At 30.2% G+C, this 20,630-nt stretch overlaps 1 protein-coding gene across 2 annotated transcripts; it reads right to left on the reverse strand.

The window, feature by feature from the left end:
• Positions 1-79: 79 nt before the first annotated feature.
• On the reverse strand, positions 80-10,572 carry LOC127254169 (kinesin-like protein KIN-7D, mitochondrial). Of its 2 annotated transcripts, XM_051279116.1 has the most exons (25): positions 9,802-10,572; positions 9,553-9,650; positions 9,255-9,344; positions 8,879-8,931; positions 7,784-7,849; positions 7,558-7,611; positions 7,208-7,267; positions 6,902-6,980; positions 6,683-6,750; positions 6,390-6,446; positions 6,171-6,275; positions 5,876-5,980; positions 5,516-5,623; positions 5,304-5,435; positions 4,980-5,162; positions 4,461-4,685; positions 3,877-4,017; positions 3,129-3,248; positions 2,983-3,033; positions 2,827-2,874; positions 2,310-2,456; positions 1,358-2,125; positions 1,132-1,270; positions 874-1,035; positions 80-264 (listed from the first exon to the last, which is right to left on the reverse strand). In XM_051279116.1, exons 1-24 carry the CDS (start codon positions 10,143-10,145, stop codon positions 953-955), a joined length of 3,324 nt encoding a protein of 1,107 aa, XP_051135073.1. In that variant the 5' UTR covers positions 10,146-10,572; the 3' UTR covers positions 80-264; positions 874-952. The 2 variants fall into 2 exon arrangements, with proteins under 2 accessions (XP_051135073.1, XP_051135079.1); XM_051279122.1 differs by lacking the exon at positions 4,461-4,685.
• Between the last annotated feature and the right edge of the window lie 10,058 nt (positions 10,573-20,630).

Below are 20,630 nucleotides of genomic sequence, written 5' to 3' on the forward strand. Positions count from 1 at the left end.
CTCGTATTCAAAAACGAAGTTATGTTTGGATTCTCTCCTCTTCTGTGTCTGTATGTACACATTCGAATGAGGTGGTTGGTGGTAATAATGAGATAATTAATTAAGGCCCCCCATAAGAACCAAGTTTTTCTCTTCCTTGTTAAAAAGAAAGAAATAACAATGGAAGAAGAACCATTATATAATTAATATATAGATATATGGCTTAGTTAAATTACATACATACACATTAAGCAATGAAAGAATTTCAGGAAAAACAAGCACCACCTGCAAACACAGACACACCAAACAAAAATTAAATAAATATCCATTTGAATAATATATCAAAAAAATTTAATGCGGTTCATCAAACCCTACTTAAAATATATATATATATATATATATATTATAAAATATCTTACACTTTTTGAAAGTTCTAATAATATCCATAACAATATTTTTCTGTTAAACAAATCACATCAAATAAATAACTTATGCTATTTCCAGAAAACCCAAAACTCTTAAAACCTCTATTTAAAATATCATATAAATTAAATTATTTACTGTCCCCACTACCATATTAAAATATCATATACATTTAAATTTATATAAAAAAATCAGAATTAAAACATAAACCAAACTAATTCTAATCTCGAGAGAGAGAGAGAGAGAGAGACAGAGACAGAGAGAGCTTGTTAAATATATACGGTAAACAAGTCCTACTGTGAATCCATTCCTCCTAACTAGTGAAATACTCCCTAGATAGTTATTGAAATATAGTACGCACCCACCTATAAAAGCATATGCTCATCATCATATCATACTACACACAACAAATATATCTAATATGATATAAAATTGAATGAACAAGCATAAGCATGTATGATGTAAGCATACCTTGTTGTATTAGTAAACTGGTGTGTGTATGCTTATGTAATGATGCATGTGTATATCCTTCCTTGAGTTGAGTTGAGTTCTAAGTGAAGGCAAAAATCCTGTCAGCAATCTTTGTTCGGCACACAGGGCATTCCGCGCAAGCAAGGGAGCATGATTTGCACACTGCAACAGTAGTACGTGCAACAGTAACCAACCAACCAACAAAATAAATAATAATGGAAGTGGGAGAGAAGAGAAGGTGATGATAGACAGGCTCACAGCAAAAATGTCGACAAGGGAGGAGCATCGCGGCCGCCGGGGATTCGAAGCATACTTTGCACATATGGGAGTTGGCGTCATTGCTGCCGTTGTTCCCACTGTACCTCAGTTCTTTCTCTTTTATCTCCTGCATCCGTGCCTGAAAGAAGTTGAAGTTGAAGTTGAATTAGAAAGACTGGTGAAAAAGGAAAATATGGATTAGAGGGAGCAGGAGAGATTTTTGTACTTTGAGGCGAACAACGAGAGGTTCTTCCTTGGGGGTGTTGGAAGCAGGTTCTTGGTTGAGAGTTTCTTTGATCGAAGGCGGGGTTGAATCGGCTTGGTCGCAAGGAGGGTCAGTGCAATCGACTTTTACATCACTTACTATGGGGGGAGTATCTGCATCTGCATCTGCATCTTCATTCTGCATCATCAGATTGAGCTTCGATTCTTGGATGGCGGTGGCCTCTTTCTTGAGACGTGCAACGAGCACCCACATGTTTGCCAGATCGTTTTCTAGAGTGGTCTCTCTCTTCTTCGACTCTTCAAACTTCCTGCGGTACTCATCTTCCAACAGTTCCCTCTCAGCCAAGGCAGCCTCGAGAGCAGCCTCTCGTTGTTTCCTCGCCTGCAGCTCCATTTTAAGATCATCTGGATCAAGATTCCAGGAATCGAGAACATCAGCAGCATCATTTGCTCTGCCTGAAATGCGACCCCTACGACCAATACTTCTTTGAGCATCATTGTGCTTCCGGGCACCTCCATTACCAACAAGAACCCCAGGAACTCTAGAATTGAACTCTCGTGCAGCCTGAAGCTCCTTCGCCAGTTTGGCATTTTGTAGCGACAGCTTGGTGACTTCGCCTGTTAAATTCTTTAGCTCGATTGCAGCAGCAGAAGCTAACTCTTTGGCATAAGATGCCTCCTCCAATAATTTCTGATTCTGAACACGTAACCCACTATTCTCCTCTACAATATGAACGTGCTCGAGCTTTAGTTCCTCGTTTTCAATTTCCTGCCACACCAAAACTGTCCTTCATCAACATAAATATTAAAAATAATGATCATATCCTGGCACAAAACTCTTATTAATCATTAATCAATCACACACATAATGGCCAGAAGGATGTTCAACTGTTCCTTTCCCCACAAAATGAAGTCAATATCTCACACATTGAACTGTTCTGACAAAAACATACCTGCAGCTGAATTTTCTTTCTCAACTCATCAATATATTCATCAGTTATGTCTTTTTCGGGAAGGGATGGCTTCCGGTCACCAGAGACAGAAGCAAGTTGCTCCTCCAGGCACATAATTTTCTCTTGTAATTCCCTGTTTTCTGTGCTCTGATAGAGAAAGAAAAATGAACTCCCATAGATGGGTAAAGGAGTAAATGAATGAAAGCAAGAAGTAGCATATAAGGCTGTGCTTTCAGGTTTTTGATCCGGTTTTTACTATTCATAAATTGTTTGCCTCCAAAAACATCACATTAAACACTTATTTTTTATTTTTTAAAAATTAACCTAAATATTAATTTTACATTTAAAACATTACATTAAACTATTATTTACAATTCTAAATCCAAAAATTAACTCTCGAACCTACAGCCAAAGGCACCTTAAAAGTCAGGCTAAAATTTTCAATTGTTCTAAATTGAAAAGGAAGGCAAACAAAATCAAGTTCATTTACAGCTTTGATGAAATTATTAGGGATTACCTTTGTTTGTAGTTGCTCTTGAAGGACACGGTTATCAGCTGACTTAATCTGCAATAAAATGTTAATTGGGGTTTATGAGAGAATTCAGAAGATCATTTGTTGAAACAGCATATCAGATTCTAATAACATCCAAATCCACAAAGTACAAAAAGCAACCTCAAGCTCAAAACCCTTCTCACTGCACTGTGCCATCAGTTTTGAGATGGTCTGTTGCAAGGGAAGAAAACATTCTTTAAGATCTGGTATAACAAGTACCAAATAAGGTGACTTGAAATATAATCAACGTAAAAGATTAAAAGAACCTGCTGCATTTCAACCATAGATGCATTAGCTACTGAAGCTTCACCGCCCTCAACTATACGATGTTCTAAAACCCTCATCTGCCTTCGCTTTTCTTGGATTTCAAGCTCCAAGTTTTGAATCTGTATCGGTATTGGTAGTTTTTGAAAGTCAGAATTTATGAGATCCTTATCTCAGAAAATTTTAGCAGACCATCTACGAATTTAATTAGGATAGACATACAAACGAAACAATACTATGCCCTTTAGTCTTAGTTATGCACAACTCTCAGATGATTCAAGCTCGAATCCAATATATATAGAGTCAGAACTAGTCATTTTTCTTGAATTTCTAACTTCTTTTGTTTGAATATAGAAGGTAACTGCTTGACACATTTTTAGCGTCAACTAGAAAGAAAAGATAATGCTGTAGAATGGAAAGACGGAGATTCAGAAAATCTGAAGAAAGTTATTGATTTGTTAAATGATAAAATTTAATAAAATCCAGTGAACTCTTATGGAACTCTTGTTAAAAGACAAAGGAACATAAGTAGGAGTGTTAATTGTATAAAATAAGCCCAAAGTGAAACCAGAGACAATGACCAGATGATGGAGAATACCAGGCAATGACCGACCAGATGGACATTGAATACACATGTGCCTATGGTTAAAACTAATAAGCAGAAATTGAGGAATTCGAAAAGAAACACGCAAACATGACATACACATTAAGATAGTCATACAATATATAAAAAGGATAAATGCAAATTACCTGGGTTTTGTGGATTTCTGGATCATCCACAGATTGCTCTACCAAACGCTTTAGGGTACTGGTGCCAAATGCAATCTCCCCAGCAAGCATTTTCACTTGCTCAACAAACAGATCCATATGATCTGACATTGTGACTTCATCCTAAAACAAGTTGACACAATAGAAAGCGTTCTTTAGATGTGATAAAGACAACATATTTCAGTTATTTACAATATCATGGATCCAAGTTAAATAATTGATTATAAACAAAGTGTTCACCCAAGCAACCACCAAGTGAAGCATAAGATGCCAAGCTTTAGAAAATCCTAGAAATAAAGTCAATCCTCTCAACACCTATGCATAACACAGGAAGAAGGATATGTGTGGGACCTAAACAAGCTACATATTGCAAAATCTTGGTATATATTCCAAGCTTCACGGATTTTATAAAGAAAGTATCTTGTCAAGCCTAAGTTCTAAAACTAGCAGCATTTGTCTGCAGAAGACAATGATTTGAATTTGGATATTGATAGCATGATATTACAATATCAGAAAGAAACCCAAAAACAAAAAGAGTTCTAGCAGAAAGGACTTAGAACACATACTATAGGCAGTTTTGTAGCACAGGAAGAACCATTAATAAGTTCCCCCGCTTGAGTTGTTTCAGTAATTGTACTGCCAGCTTGTGAAATATCATCATTCCATTTGCTGGATGATCTTCTATGTTTAAAATGATAAACATCAGATGGTATAGTTAAAGCAGAAGATGAGGAACCTAGCGGATTCTCGCCATCAAGTTTTAGAGAACCATCATGCAGAACATCCAACTTCTGTTAGACAAGAGAACAGGAAAATGGTAAATGAACGGTATCCCATCTAATTCTCTTCCAGATCTATTACGGAATATAAATGGGTAATGTCTTGGAGCATTCAAGTACAAAAACATAACAAAAGTTTACTTCAATAACCAAGGAATATCTCGAGATATTTAGAGAATGATTGCACGACACAATCATCTAATCAAAAATAAATATGTACACATACAATGGCCTGAAGGCAAAAAATGAGAATTCTGAAATATATATATATACATGGAAATAAGCCAATTAGAAATAACTACTTACATCCTCCTCATAAGCAGAACGACTTCGTTGATGAGAGGGCACATCATCCAAGTTTCCTGGCATTGTGTTTTTCGATGAAACAAGTATTAACTTTGTTAGCCTTTGAATTCTGCTCATTAAAGCTGCCTTAGCTTCTTCTTCCTCCTCCAATCTTGACTGCATTTTAACTTGTCCTTCTTCCAACTAAACAATAGAAATAAGCACAAGTAATAAGACAAATTTCCTTCTCAAGTGACTAGAAATAAATAAAAATGGAAAATTGAGTCTTAAACTGATGTCAGAACTTTAATTGAGAAAGTTTAAACATAAAAAAATAAAAGATACCTGCTGTCTCAAGGCTAAAATTTCTTCATGATTGACACCAACAAGCATTCCCTTCTTGAATTGATCGAGTTCTTCTCTGAGACATGAAATTTCCCGTTGATACTTCTTGATCAAAGACTTTTCATCAATTATCTGAAACAATAAAAAAGAATTTAGCATTGAGTTCACATATCTATGAGATACACACTCAAAACTCACACAACAAAACTCACCCGATTACGTGAGGCATATATTTCAACATGCTTTGCCCTGCTGGCAAACTTCAGTGTATTATGGGTTTCCTCCAAATTACTTGATGCAGGAGTAATTGTACAAATAAGCTGGGGAAATAGGAAGTGGAGTTATTGGACTTTAACCATTGTTAACTAGCCAGTTAGACAACTTGCTAATAAGTAGTTAAATACCAAATACAGAATTTACAGTAGCAACGAAAAATATATCTATGATAACAAAAAGAAAAAATGCAATAGAAGGTGTTAAAATGAACATTACGCAAAATATATATATTAATGTTATAAGCATTCAATTAAGAATAGGAAGTTATATTGCAATATTAATGTTTTCTTGCTCACCGATACATGTCCATGCCCACTGAGAGAGGATTGAAGAAGGCGGGTGAGCTTTGAATCTCGAAAAGGAACATGGGATGCCTTCCCTTCACTAAGTTTTCCAATAACCTAGACAGCATAAAATATATTCACATATATCAAGTACTGGTAAACAATAACCAGGTTACACCATAAAAGAACTGTAATGCAAAATACATTGCTAAAATAATAATATATATATATATATATAGAGAGAGAGAGAGAGAGAGAGAGAGAATAAAGATTATTTCACATGGCATCAAAGACTTCTTATGCTTACAGTCCCAAGTGTCAGAAGACTTTTATTGATGTAGGATCCTTCCTTTCTCCTTAATCCAGTCGTTTCAGTTTTTGAGCTTTCAGATCCAGCTAAATCAATTAAGTTCTAGATGACAGAAGACAATTTCCACACAATTTCAGAATACATCCATATTGCAATGCCATATGACTTAAAGCAGCATGTTTTTGTTTATTGAAAATGGTGGATAAAGGGGTTCACCAGCTGTGAAAATATAACCCCATCGTATTCATCTCCGTGCGCACTACTTTCAATCATCTGCAAATACGAACAATTTTGGAAATGCATCACATGCGCAAAATAGAATGAAGTAGGATGGAAGAAGTCAAAATGTAAAGGAACATAATTAGTAGGCACACATACAAACAAAGGTTATAAAACATGTATATGCTATAGCCGTGAAATAAATGCATTCATTATAGATGCCAAGGAAAAACCATATAATTGCAAACTACATTACAAGTTTCAATTAAGAGCACAAAAAATAAACATACCAATGTAAATATTGTATGACTACGGCTACTGAAGAGATTATAATTATTTGATCCAACATGTCGATGCTCTGCATATAGGTTAAAATAAATGTCAGAAAGTGATTAAAATTTCAATCAGTCAATGCTTAAGACCTAACATCTAAAGATACAAAGAAAAAAACCATCGCGATTTTATGAACTTGTTCAGAGAACAAAGGTGAAGTACAAGAAGAAAAATACCTTCCCCTGCAGCAATAAATGAAAGAGCATGTCCGGGGGACAAAACAACTTCTTCCTTTAATCCCTCAACATAGGTTCCCTATGCCCATTCAGCAAAGGCAAATTATGATATTGAAATGAGAAATAAATTTCAATAAATGTTTTCAGCTATTCAATGAATGCTAATTAAGCAATTTCAGGCACAGTATTCCAAATGAAGACCAAAAGAAGTATTACTGCATGAGATGTTTCTAGAATGAAATCAAAGCTAAGAAGAGCCCTATGAATCAAGAATAACAAGGAAAAGGCAGTTAGTGAGGCAAACACCTGCACGTCTTCTCTAACTCGCAAATTCTGACCAGTTGGATCCAGCAAGTCGTTAATCACCTGGTAACAGGTATATATAAAAACAAGTAAATCACATGACTTCGAATGTAAGAATGAAATTATTCTGAACCATGCCAAGTTGGGAACTGTGCGTTCACAATTTCATTAATTCCAAAATTAATAGATGGGCATATCCACTAAAAAGGAAAGGCTTTCCAAGAAATATTAGCACAAAAGCTTTTTCTACTAGAATGCTAGAAATAAAATGAATTCATTGAATTGATCATAAATACCCGACCTCTATGGCACATTTTCCAAGTTTGGAATATGATCATTTCTTTTGTACATACCTCATTGTAGATTTCAATGTATGACACTCGAAGTAAGAATTCACGACCTGGGGTCTGAAAGAAAATTAATACCAGCAGTTATATGTCAGTACAATAGACCCATAGTTTCCAAATATATCATAAAAGAAAAAGGTGGAAAAAGTAAATCCATTTTTTATGGCTGGATAAGTGGATACAACCAACCAAGACTTAACTGAAATGGGATAGAAGATTCAAGCATACTTACATCTTGGATGATGCTAAAGACATCTTTTATAGCCAATGGTATGATGCCAGGAGAATATTGGTCTCCCTGGTAAGGAATGCATAGAAACACAATAAGAGCGATATTGAACTATTTCACTAATGACTTGGGGCTTGTTTGACAACATCACTTACCACTTAGTAACTCAGAACGTAATATTACTAAATCAATTTAATACAAAAATAAGTACATGCATAACTTATTCACTAAATGGGATTGTAGGTGGTGGAAAATGAAACATAATACTGTTAAGCAATCAATATAAAGTGCACTAGAATATATAATCTGAATCTGAAAACTGCATATGAGAAAGTTTTCACAAACTTTTTAACAGATAATTTAGCAACTCATAAGTCAAACATTGGGCATCCCCATCACTCACTTTTACCATTTGAGCCCTCACTTAACCTTGAAATAAAATAAGTTGACAATTTTATGAAATATAACAGTGTAGTCTATACAGCATAAGAGACTTGCAAATGTTGACTTCGGAAATTGATTATAACACGTATCACAAATGCAAAACCTAATTGGTAACTGTTTCATTGCCTTATTTGAGATTAGACATTGATAATTACTTCTTTTTGTTTTAAACGACATAGAATGTCGCTTTTACTTTGCTATGCGTTCCATAATAAGAATTATATAGCACGACTCATGACACCTATCATGAACAACAATGGTACTAAATGAACTATTGAAACATTTTCAACTTGTACTTGTTACTTCCTGTGAACTAAAATGTCACATGTAAGGCCTAATGGATTCAATTTTAGCCAAGAACTCCATACACTTTTATAAACTTTGATTCAATATACTCCAAATAACAATGCACATGAATACTTTAAGTTGGCACAATAAGCTCACAATTATTAATTGAATGATGCAGGCATGCAGCAGTCATGTTTTAAGTTAATGCAATAAATGAAATCCGAGACAACTGACTCATTGTACTATGCAAGATGTTTTATAAGATTCAAACCAGCCATTTGACTTTCTTGGAAAGATGGAGATTTATGATAGACTTCATTAACTAGGCACAAAGCACGGATTCATCATAATGAGGATTTAACATACATGCATGGTGTGCGTCTTCCCGCTGCTGGTAACACCATAGGCAAATACAGTTCCTGCATGATACCAAGACACACAAAAATATTGAGCATCAGGAACTGTCTGCAAGTAGTGTAATTAGTTGTGGTTGGAATTGAGCTAGGATGCAAGGAACAAAAAAGATACATATATATAGGCAAGCATACACACATTTAGTATGTTTAAGTTCATTATATACATTTGCAGTGTATGTTTAAACATTGTCTATGCCTAGAACTTCCATGGCTTCCATGAAGTTAGTTATGACCAAAGTGACAAAAAGCCCATCATTCAACATAAGAATCAAAACAAAGCTCAAAAAATCGTACAAGATGTAGCTAAATTTATAGGTTTATCATACCATTTATACCATCCATTGCAGCCTTGACTACTGGTCGAGCAGCTACTTCATACACTTCTTCAGTATTAGTATCAGGCCCGAAAACCCTATCTGCCACAGGAAATTATGAAACATAGTAATGTTATCAGTTCTAATATAGAAAAGACTAAAGGGAGGTAAAGCTCCATGCTTTCAGCCTATCGCGTTATCTAAATTTTGTATAGCCAAAGAGTCAATGTCACTCAACAGTTCAAATAACGTAAGAAAAGAAAAAAAGGGAACGAAAAGAAAGGGGGAAATTCAGCAAAGAAGCTTTTACCAAATGCATAAGCTGTCATTGGATTATACTCATTTCTCACGATTTTGTCGCCATCGGCATACCACGCGATCTCATCTCCTCTGTGATATTCTCGATCACTGTCACGCGATAGAACAACGCAAAATGTCATGTTAGAATTTCCTCCCCGTACACCCAGCCCAGCCCAGCCCAGCCCTAGCTTCAAACAATCTCCCTGTTCAGAGGATCTCGTGCAATCAAAATCAGATCTATCATTAGGTGTAAACTGACCTCATAGGCCGGAATCTTATTGTGACGGAAATGCTATCCCCCGATCTCGGAGCTTCGTCCATCGGCTCGGCCACCAGCTGGTCTTCAGCAGCCGGAAAACTCACCGGCGTGTGACCTACAGCATAATCGCCTCCATTCCAGCTTGGCGTCATGGATCTAGACCCATCCCCAACAGCACCGCCACCGACACCACCGTAAAACGACGTCGCCGAAGATGAACACGACCGAGGCAGAAAGCGACCGTTGATCATTGAAGATGAAGACGAAGTAGATGAGTACGGACTCGTAGGTTTCCGAGAATGAAACGGTGAACTGCTCCTTCCTCTAGAAGACGACGCCGCCATTCCCCAAAATCAAACCCCAAGCTACAACCACTAACCAGTAACCACTCCTTGAAGCTCCTGCTCCTGCTCCTGCTCCGCTCCCAGCAATGCCAAATCGCACATATAATAATACAATAGAACCGAAAAAGCAAATCAAAAAAACCAAAACTGTGTCAGAAAGCACATGGCGTGAACCACCACCAAAGCGAGCGAGCGACATTGCTCCATTCCTCCTCACTCCGGAATGCACCTTTGCCAATGAGTATGCGTACGTATTGGCTCACACACAGACACACGCACGTGTATCTGTGTGAGGAAAAGTGGGGGAACGGATATCTTCTTCTTCAAGACAATAGCATAAAGAACCACCGAAGTAGAGAGAGATGTAGAGAGAGAGAGAGCGGTTTTTGAATGACGGAAGAAGAACAGTAAGGGTAGACTTGTGAGGACGGTGTGGTGTGACTCAACCCAAGGCCGTGTTTGGTTGTTTGTTCTTTTCATAAATGAAAAAATATATATATATTTACAAATTCGAATTTTAATTTGTTTGATTTAAAATTAAGGGTTTTGGTTTAAATTTAATATTATCATAATATATAATAAAATATTTTGTGAAAAGAACTACCATCTTTGGTCCTGCTTTAAAAAGTTTCATTTATTTTTAAAAAAATAGTATTAATGTTTTATACAATGATATTTTTAAAAAAGAAATTATATTTCCTACTCTAAAAAATTTCATTTATTTTTAAAAAAATAGTATTAATGTCTTATAGAATGATATTTTTTTAAAAAAAATTATATAAATATAAAAATATTTTTAATGTTAAATTGAATATATTTTTATTGAAAAATACAGAATAAGTTTTATTGCAAAAGAAACAAAGTTTGTTTGTTTAATAAAATAATTTAAAAAAAAAATTAGGTGAATATATTAGGAGTTGTATAAAAATATAAAAATAATAAATATATATAATATATTACTTTTTAAAAAATATATACATATTTGAAAATATATATTTTTCAAAAAAAAAAAAATATACCCTTATATGGAAGTCAGGATGATATTTTTTAAATAATTAATATTTCTTTATTTCAAAGTAATTGATTTTTTTTTTATTAATGTCATCCTATTTATAAGAAAATTATATTTAATTAGTTAATAATAAGGATTTATAACATTATTTTTTTATTATTTTATATAATTAATAAAATTAATAGTTTTAAAGTAAATTTAATATTTATTATTAAAAATTTAAAATATGTATTCAAATATTTTCAAAATTATATTGCAATTAAAATATATGCGATATGGATATCGTAGATAATGAGTGGAATTTTGGTTTAGGTTTTTAGTTTTGAATTGTAAAATTTTAAATTGAAATAGTTGTTTGATATGATATAAATATGTATTGATGTGATATTTCGAATATAGAATTAGATTTTAATGTAGTATAATAGATAAAAATTAGGTGTTTGATTTGATATTTTTTAAGAAAGAAAATAAAATAGTAAAACCAAAACAAAAATCGCACAAGTAAACATACATGAAATTTTCTATTATACAAATAAATAAAAAATATATATATTTTTATTTATTCATAATTAACCTAAACTAATTTTATAAAATATATGAAGTTTTAAATGTATAATAAAATATTTATTTTTTATGAGAGGGATAAAAATAAAAGGGTTTTAAATGGATACTACATAATAATTTATAATGTTATATATTATATAATTAATTAAGTTAATTTATATTTATTAATTATATTTTAATTTACTATATTTTAATTTAGTAAATTTTATCCAAAATATGTATTTCATGAAACATGGAAAAATTAGAAAAAAAAAGTAGAGAATATGTCATTGATACGAATGAGAGGGAATATTAATTAATTAAGCGGCAACCTTAAGGATATTTGTCTCCTAACTAGTATTTAATTTTAATACTATGTTTTAATTATTTGTTTATTCATTTGATTGCTTTTTAACAAAATGATACTACCTTCGTCTCACATACCGTGTCTGCTACACTATAGACACGGTATTTTAGGAAGAGTGTAATAGTAGATAATTAAGAATGTATTAGTGAAAATAATTATTCTATAATGTAAATAATTATAAATTAAGATTAAGATAATTAATTAGTTTAATTAAATTTTTTTAAAAATTAAAATGAGATTAAAGTGTGTAATCATTTTTCAAAAAAAGAAAGTGACATGGTACGTGGGACGGACAGAAACGACAAGGTGGACATAGTATGTGGGACGGAGGGAGTAATAATTTTTTGATGAATTCACTCAGGGTGTGTTTGTTTTGAGATTTGGATTTTGAATTGAAATTTGAATAATAAAATAATTGAATTTGAATAATTGTATGATATAATATAAATAGGTGTTGATGTAATGTTTTGAATGTAAAATTAATTTTTAATATAATATAAAAAATAAAAAATAGGTGTTTGATTTGATTTTTTTAGAGAGAAAATTTGGATGAATAGTGGAAGTTTGGGAAAGTCTCCCAAACAAACACACCCCAATTGTACACTCCCTCCAGAAACCTATGATTTCAAAGTATCGTAGAAAAATGAGAACTATCACATACATGTTATTCATGTCTATATGCATTAATAAATTTTCTTGTTTTTCTTAGTTTACTAATTGCAATCAATTGTGTATGAGTCTAACAGATAAAACACAATATGCTCCGATTAATTTATACATTTCGATTATTACTTTTCGAGACTTCACTAACCTTAATAGGACAATAATACAATACCACGTCATTGTGCTTCAAGAGACTAACTAAATACCCCCACCAGATGATTCATGTGCCTCTGTTACATTTTCTGATACTTGTGACATTGAATTATCATATACAAAAATGAGTTATCAAATACTCATTGTTCGTGTTATTTACCACAACATATTCAGATTACAACTGCAATTTTATGCAAGTGTAGTATATCAAGCACGACAAAAGTAATTACATGCCAAACGGACGTCCAAAACAAAATAAAAAAACTACATCTTCAAAAGGACTATGGTGGCCGGTCTTTACAACTTCTTCCGTTCCACTCGAGACGACCACAACAACTGTATTTTTGTGGATGCTTCTAAAGCTATTACATGAAGCTCGCCTTGATATGAATAAGTTATCAGCAATTTCAAACCATTTTCACTCACTTCCATCAAAGCCAATCAAACCTACATTGAAATTCACAATTTTGTTTTGAGTAAATTATATAACACCCTTTTATATTTTAGTAAAAATGCACAAAACACCCTGTATTTTATTTATTGCATGAAATCCTCTTGTGTTAATATAAAATTTGCACGAAACATCCTCCTTGTCCAAAACTGATGTTTGATTTTAAATAAAGACCTAATTACGCAAGTTATATACAAATAAAAAACATAAAATATTTTAAATATTTTTTTGAATAAAATAATTAAATAAATCATTGATCAATAATTTATTTTATATATTTTTTTTTTGTAAAAGTCAGATAACTATTTTGTCTCCAAAAAATTATAAAACGAAGGATTAATCAATTATTTATTTATTTTATTCAAGAAAATTATGTAAAATATTTTACTTTTTTATTTGTATACAATATGTGTAATTTAGGTGTTTATTTATAACCAAATGTCAATTTTGGACAAAGAGGATGTTCGTGCAAATTTTACATTAACACGGGGGAGGGAGTTTCACGAAATAAATAAAACATATGATATTTTGTGCATTTTACGGGAGAGTGTTCTATAATTTACCCTTTTGTTTTACCATCTACAATTATATTACCAAAACAACAAATTTAACTACAAAAAATGCTAAAATCAAATGATTCTACATACTTTTAGTATTTTAAGTCAAGTTCCTCTTTTGCTATAGATATCGTATGACCATAGACAATGACTACATCTGCTAATTAATGCATCACATAAATCAAAATTGTCAATAATTAAATAGTTGTTTATTTTAAATTTTGACAAAATCAAAAGTAAATGCATTGATAAAATCATTCATTTATGAAAATTTTCTTACTTTTGCTTTAAAGGCAAGCCGTTTGAGCAAGAAAACTATTTGATAATTGTCATCCAAATTCTCAATAATAGCCAACCAAATCAGAGATGCTAGCTATGAACTACATTGATTTGAATAGTATAGAAACAATTGATAAGAACCTTCAATCAAACAGACGTATTCAACATAGGAAATGAGTTACATTTCTTGAAGATGGCTCTCAGATCTTAGTTAACATATGAAAATGAGTTATTATCCACACAATCCTCAATATCCAATCGCTTGAAAAACCAAATATTTACAAATGGTGTTTGAATAAATTTATAGATGGATATCTCTGAAAGTTTATTAATTGTGAGCTGAGTATTTTAATTTCTCACAAAATAACTAATTTTACCCCTAAACCAAAATATAAACATAAATTTATTTATGTGAAATTATTTTATTAATTCCAAAAAATAAATATTTGTGATATACTTTTAGTAACAAAATTTATATCGGTTTAATACTCACGCATATATCCCCACTTAAAATATATACGCTCAAACGTGCTATCAATATAGTCATACAAGATTGTTGTAATCGATTATGATTTTTTAACGTACCCAAACTTGTGTGATATGCACTGCTTTGAAGTGGGGCATGACAACTAATTCTTTGACATTAGGATAAAATTTTTCTTGAGACATTTTATCGAACGTATTACGTGCATCATTCAAATTTCACCTTACTAATATTCATAAGCGTATTCCCAAGGAGAGAGATATGAAGAAAAAAAATTAAGTATAAATCTAAATTGAAAGAAGCTATTGAATCCAAAAAAAATAGATAAGTTCTTCTACTTAAAGCCATAATATTTCATTCCCAAAATAATAATAATAAAAAATATTGTATACACACCTGAATGTTAGAACGTGACGGAAATAAGAGATGCATGAGATACTCGTTGATCTAATTGGTACATAGAGAAAAATCTTTTGAGACAATACCTCCAACACATTTGTCCACCGGAATGAGAGGAGAATAATGAAACTAACTGTGAGATAAATTGGAAAAATGAGCAAAAAATCAGAAAACTAAGCGAGAAAATCGATCAGGAGCAAAAATGTGATTTAAGCTTTGAGATGAGATTAAATATAATAATATTTCTAAAGTAAGGAGTGCAAATAAAAAAAAAAAAAATTAAAATGGGGACTTAATTTCAATAAAATAAGAGGCAAAGAGATTTTATCTCAATAATCCAATAAAAATATATAATTTTTAACTATTTCACAAAACAAACATATTCTTAGTTATTACTCTCGTCCAGAAACTAATATCCTACTTTTCTATTTGGAATGTCCAATAATTATTGTCATTTTTCTATTTTTATATGCAAAATTTATTTTTTTACTTTTACTTTATCTACTCTTTTTTTTAATACATAAGATAAAGGAAAAATTTGTCAACTCATAACAAAAAATTAATTACCTAAAAAAAATGTGTAAATATTAATCAGGATAATAGAAAATAGACTGATGAAGTATAATATATATTTTTTAAACTTAAAACATTCAACAAACTACTCTTAAATTTCTCTTTGATTATTTTTTAATTATACATACCCAACAGTAAATCTGAAAATAATTTTTGGGATATGTTAATTTGTAGAGTTTTGATTTTATATAATAAAATTTTGAATTGAAATAATTATTTTATGTATTATAAATATATATTGATATAATATTTTGAATATAAAAATAAACTTTGATATTATATAATAAATAAAAAATAATATTTAATTTAATATTTTTTTAAAAAAAATTGATAATAGTAAAAGCACCTCAAAATCTTACAAGCAAAATACACACTTAATATTATTATCATATACTATATACATATACGTAACAACTTTAAAAACATAAAAATTAATAATAATAATTCAATAGAAAAAAAATGATAATAGTAAAACCACCCCAAAATCTTACAAGTAAATACACTTTGAATATTATTATCATGTACTATATATACATGCTTAACGACTTTAAAAAAATAATAAATAACAATAACAATAATTCAATAAAAAAATAATTAGCATTAAACATTAAATTTAAATATTAGTTTTATAGTATAAATAAAATATTTTCATCATTAATACAAAAATATTTAAAATTAAAATCTCTAAATAAATTTGAGTCACACGTGACTTCTAATAAAAACATATACTCTTTTATTGATTAATTTCAAAATAAAACTAATTATACATTTTTTTATTATATAATTTATATTGTTTTATTCTCAATTTGTATTGTCTCACTTGTCGAGATTTTTAAATAGCTCATTTTTCATTTAAGGCGCGTTTGATATAAAAAATAAAATTTAATATAAATAATAATAAAGAATGAAATGACAGAAGAAGAAGAAGAGAAATAATTGAGAATTCAACAAAGAAATTGAAGGTTTGTTATTCCATCTATTCTAAAAACACATTTTATAATTGAAAATATAAAAAACAACAAAATTATTGATAACAATGTAAATCAAATAAAAAAAAAAAATATTTTAACAAATAAATATAAAAATATTTAAGTTAGTAAAATTTTAATTTAATTTAATTTAATTTTGATTTTTTTTTTCATTTGAATAATGGCTTAAATATAATATTTTATAAAATGAAATAATTATTATATAAAAATTAAAAAAAAACTTAAATAATAAAAAATAAAAAATAAAAAATAAACAAAATTTATTTTTATAAAAAATTATAAAGTCAAATAGTAAAAATAAAATAAAATAAAATAAAATCACCCTACTCTCAATTATAATTATATATATTTCTCTATATATGTTAGATAATTAAAATGACATGAAACTATATTATATATTGTCAGAATATGCGTTGTTGTGACACCCCTGTCCGCAAGCTACGCAAAGCCGGACGTGTCAGAATTGCAGACTGACCCTACATATCAACACGAATCCTTTCAAGATGCATCTATCCTCACTCACGCGCACCTGAGAGATTTCCGAGAGGGTCACCAATTTTGAAATTACTCTAGAGCAAATACGCTTAACTTTAGAATTCTTTCAATAGGGCTTCCGAAAAGGAATGTACACATTGTTAACATGGATAGTCTATTCAATCCATTTAACCTATATTCAACCTCGTATGGCCTGACTCCGGCTCATTCACGGGGGTTGACCTGACACCGTCCCAAATCCGGGGATATTACATCTTCTCCCCCCCCCTAAGAATGTAAAGTCCCCATTGCATTCCAATGATCATCAACTACTAGACCCGTCATCAGTTTGGTCAACGATTGCAGACTGTCGTAGGTCGGCTTGATACCAACTGTGACACCTCAGCCCGCAAGCTACGGAAAGTCGGGCGTCTCATCATTGCAGACTGGCCCCACAGGTCAACACGAGTCCTTTTAGCGCTTCTGTCATCACTTATGCGCATCCGAGAGACTTTCCAGGGGGTCACTCATACTCAAATTACTTTAGATTAAGCACGTTTAACTCTAAAGTTCATTTAGTAAGGCTTCCGAAAAGGAATGTGCACATTGTTGACATGAGTAGTCTATTCAATCTATTTAACCTATATTCAACTCCGGATTGCCTGACATCGGCTCATCCACGGGAGTTGGTCTGCACTAGCCCAACTCCGGGGATATTACAGTTGTATATGATGTTACTATTTGTTATTATCTTGTTGATTTGATCTGATTAGTTTGAAAACTGAACCATTGCAAAAATATCATCACACATTTTACTTTTTATCTCATTAAATCAAATATTATTTTAGGTGTTTCTTTAGAATTTATTTAGGAAGATTTGGTCCGAATTATGTGTTTAAATCATAGTTAATGTGATACTCCCTCTATCTTGCCATATATGACACATTTTTTTCTTTTTTCTGTCCCACAAAAGATCACATCTTTCTATTTTATGTAAATTTATCAACTTTAAACACACTTAATAAATATAAATTAATTAAATTAAATTTCTAACATTTTACATGCATGACCCACTCAAAACCCCTTTATTTCTATTTCTTTCCTCAATTAATAAATATTTTATTTACCTTTAAAAACTCTCAATTTTTTATAAAACTAATTTATAATAATGATAATATATTTTATTTATTTATATTATATAAAATTTTATTCACTACAAAATGATATTTATATTATATATTTTATTGAGATATAATATTAAAAATACTTAAACACATATTTTAAATTTCTTTTAATCATTAAATAATTAATCTCACTATCTAAATAACTAATCTATACTACCTAAATTTTTGTATCCAAACAAAATACTTCATATTTGCCGGGATGGAAGAAATGTTTTATATGATAAAATATATATAAATGTTTTGAAAAATATATTGTTCAATATTAAAATATATAAATAATTTTTTCCTAGAAAAAGCTCACACACTTTTAGGTTTTTTCATATTACATAAATTTATTTATAAATGTAATATTTCTTTAGTCTCAATTCAAATGGGTTATTTGAGGTTTTGAAGTATATTAAAAAATAATAATAACAATATTTTATGATTAATGGAAGTGTATTAAGATAATTATGATATTTTTATCGTTTATACTTTAAGTTCAAATTAATTGTATGCGTAATGATATATTTATAATTTATATAAACGTTAAAAGGTATTAATGTGTGATTACTATAATAGAAAATGAATAGTACTTTTGAACGAGAGATAAAAATAGTAAAAACGATACTTTTAGTTGGAACTAGCAGTGGAATCAGCTCTCAAACTTCGAGCAGAAAATTAACATAATTATATAAAGGAAAAATTGTCTACAACTCTCGTATGGTTTCAAAATTCAGTGTAAATTCTCATGTATTTTAAAAATGGCATAGCGTCCCTTATATTTTAAAAAACGTTGCATGAAATTCTCCAGCCAATCAAAAAATATAAATGGAAAATCTTCTTTTCACCACGCATAAACTGTAAAAAAATAATTTCATGCAATATTTTGAATGTATAAAGAGCGTCATGCAATTGTTAAAGTATAAAGAAATTTATACTAAGTTTTGAAACCGCATGAGAGTTATTGACAATTTTGTCTTATATAAAAACTAATTTTTATACTAAAAAATAAATAAAATTTGGAGGGTGAATAGTTATTGCCTCCTCGAACCTCTCCTTAAATCCACATTGGTTGAGACAAAAGAAATATTATTTCTCTTTAATATAATACAAAAAGTGTGTTAAAAAGCAAATGAAATGATGGTGAGTATATAGCTAACATTCTATCATAGTTATATAAAAATAAACACAAAATACATTCTCTTTGTTTTGATGTTTGTTGTTTTTTTTAAAAAAAAAAAATAGTTATTAAATGTAGTATATATATATAAAACAAAATTTCTCATGTACTTTAAAAATTTCATAGTGTTCGTTCCCTGGTACTTTAAAAAAATGTTGCATAAAAACACTTTTTACATTTTTAGTGTGATCAGAAGATGATTTATATTTATATTTCTAATTTATATTTTTTGCATGGTGGATGAATTTACGCTGAATTTCAAACCAATGAAAGTTATGAACAACTTTACAATATATATATATATAATTGTATAGTTCCTTTGAAAATTATAAGATTGTATAGTAGAAAATTTAAAAAGCGTGTGTTGTTTTGGATTTGGATTTTAAGCTTAAATTTGAATAGAAAAAAAATTAAAATTAAAATAGTTTACATGATAGAATAAGTTTATTCACCAATTATTTTTTTTTATTAATACAATTCTTGATGAATATTAATAAAAAATAAATAAATTGAATATATACGTATTCACCTAATATAAATAATACTCCCTCCGTCAATTTACAATACTTACATATTTCTATTTTGGGACGTCCAATTACAAAGTTAACATTTCATTAAATACCTTACTTTTTTCCACAAATACCCTTACTTTACATCACATCATTACTTTTACACAAAAAAAAGTAAGGACAAAAATGTCATTACACTACTTTTAACTACTCACTATAATTAAAATACTATTCTTTCTTAAACACCGCGCCAAAAGTAAATGTAAACTTTGTAAGTAGACGGAGGGAATATATAATTTATTTTCTTATAAAAAATCAACAATTTAATTATTTATTTTCGGTACAATTCTCAATACTTTACATAAAAAAGACACCTACAAACAAACACAATATAAATAGATATTGATGTAATGTAGTAAATGTAAAATTAATTTTTAACATAATATAAAAAATAAAAAAATCATGCTTATCTTATATTTAAAAGAAAAAATAGTGAATAATAAAAATTTTAAAATCCAAAAAATAAACGCTAACTTTAAAATAACGATACAATAAAATTTATTTACATAGATATTTTTTAAACTTACATATGGAGGAGGGTTTGTTCATTGCTTAGTTTCAATCATCTTTTTTTTTTTTATATGTGAAATATAAATAATTATATCGGTAATATAAAAATAACATTT

This window comes from Andrographis paniculata, unplaced genomic scaffold (genome assembly GCF_009805555.1).
Source record: "Andrographis paniculata isolate CXL003 unplaced genomic scaffold, ASM980555v1 Contig12END, whole genome shotgun sequence".
NCBI classification, from domain to species: domain Eukaryota; kingdom Viridiplantae; phylum Streptophyta; class Magnoliopsida; order Lamiales; family Acanthaceae; genus Andrographis; species Andrographis paniculata.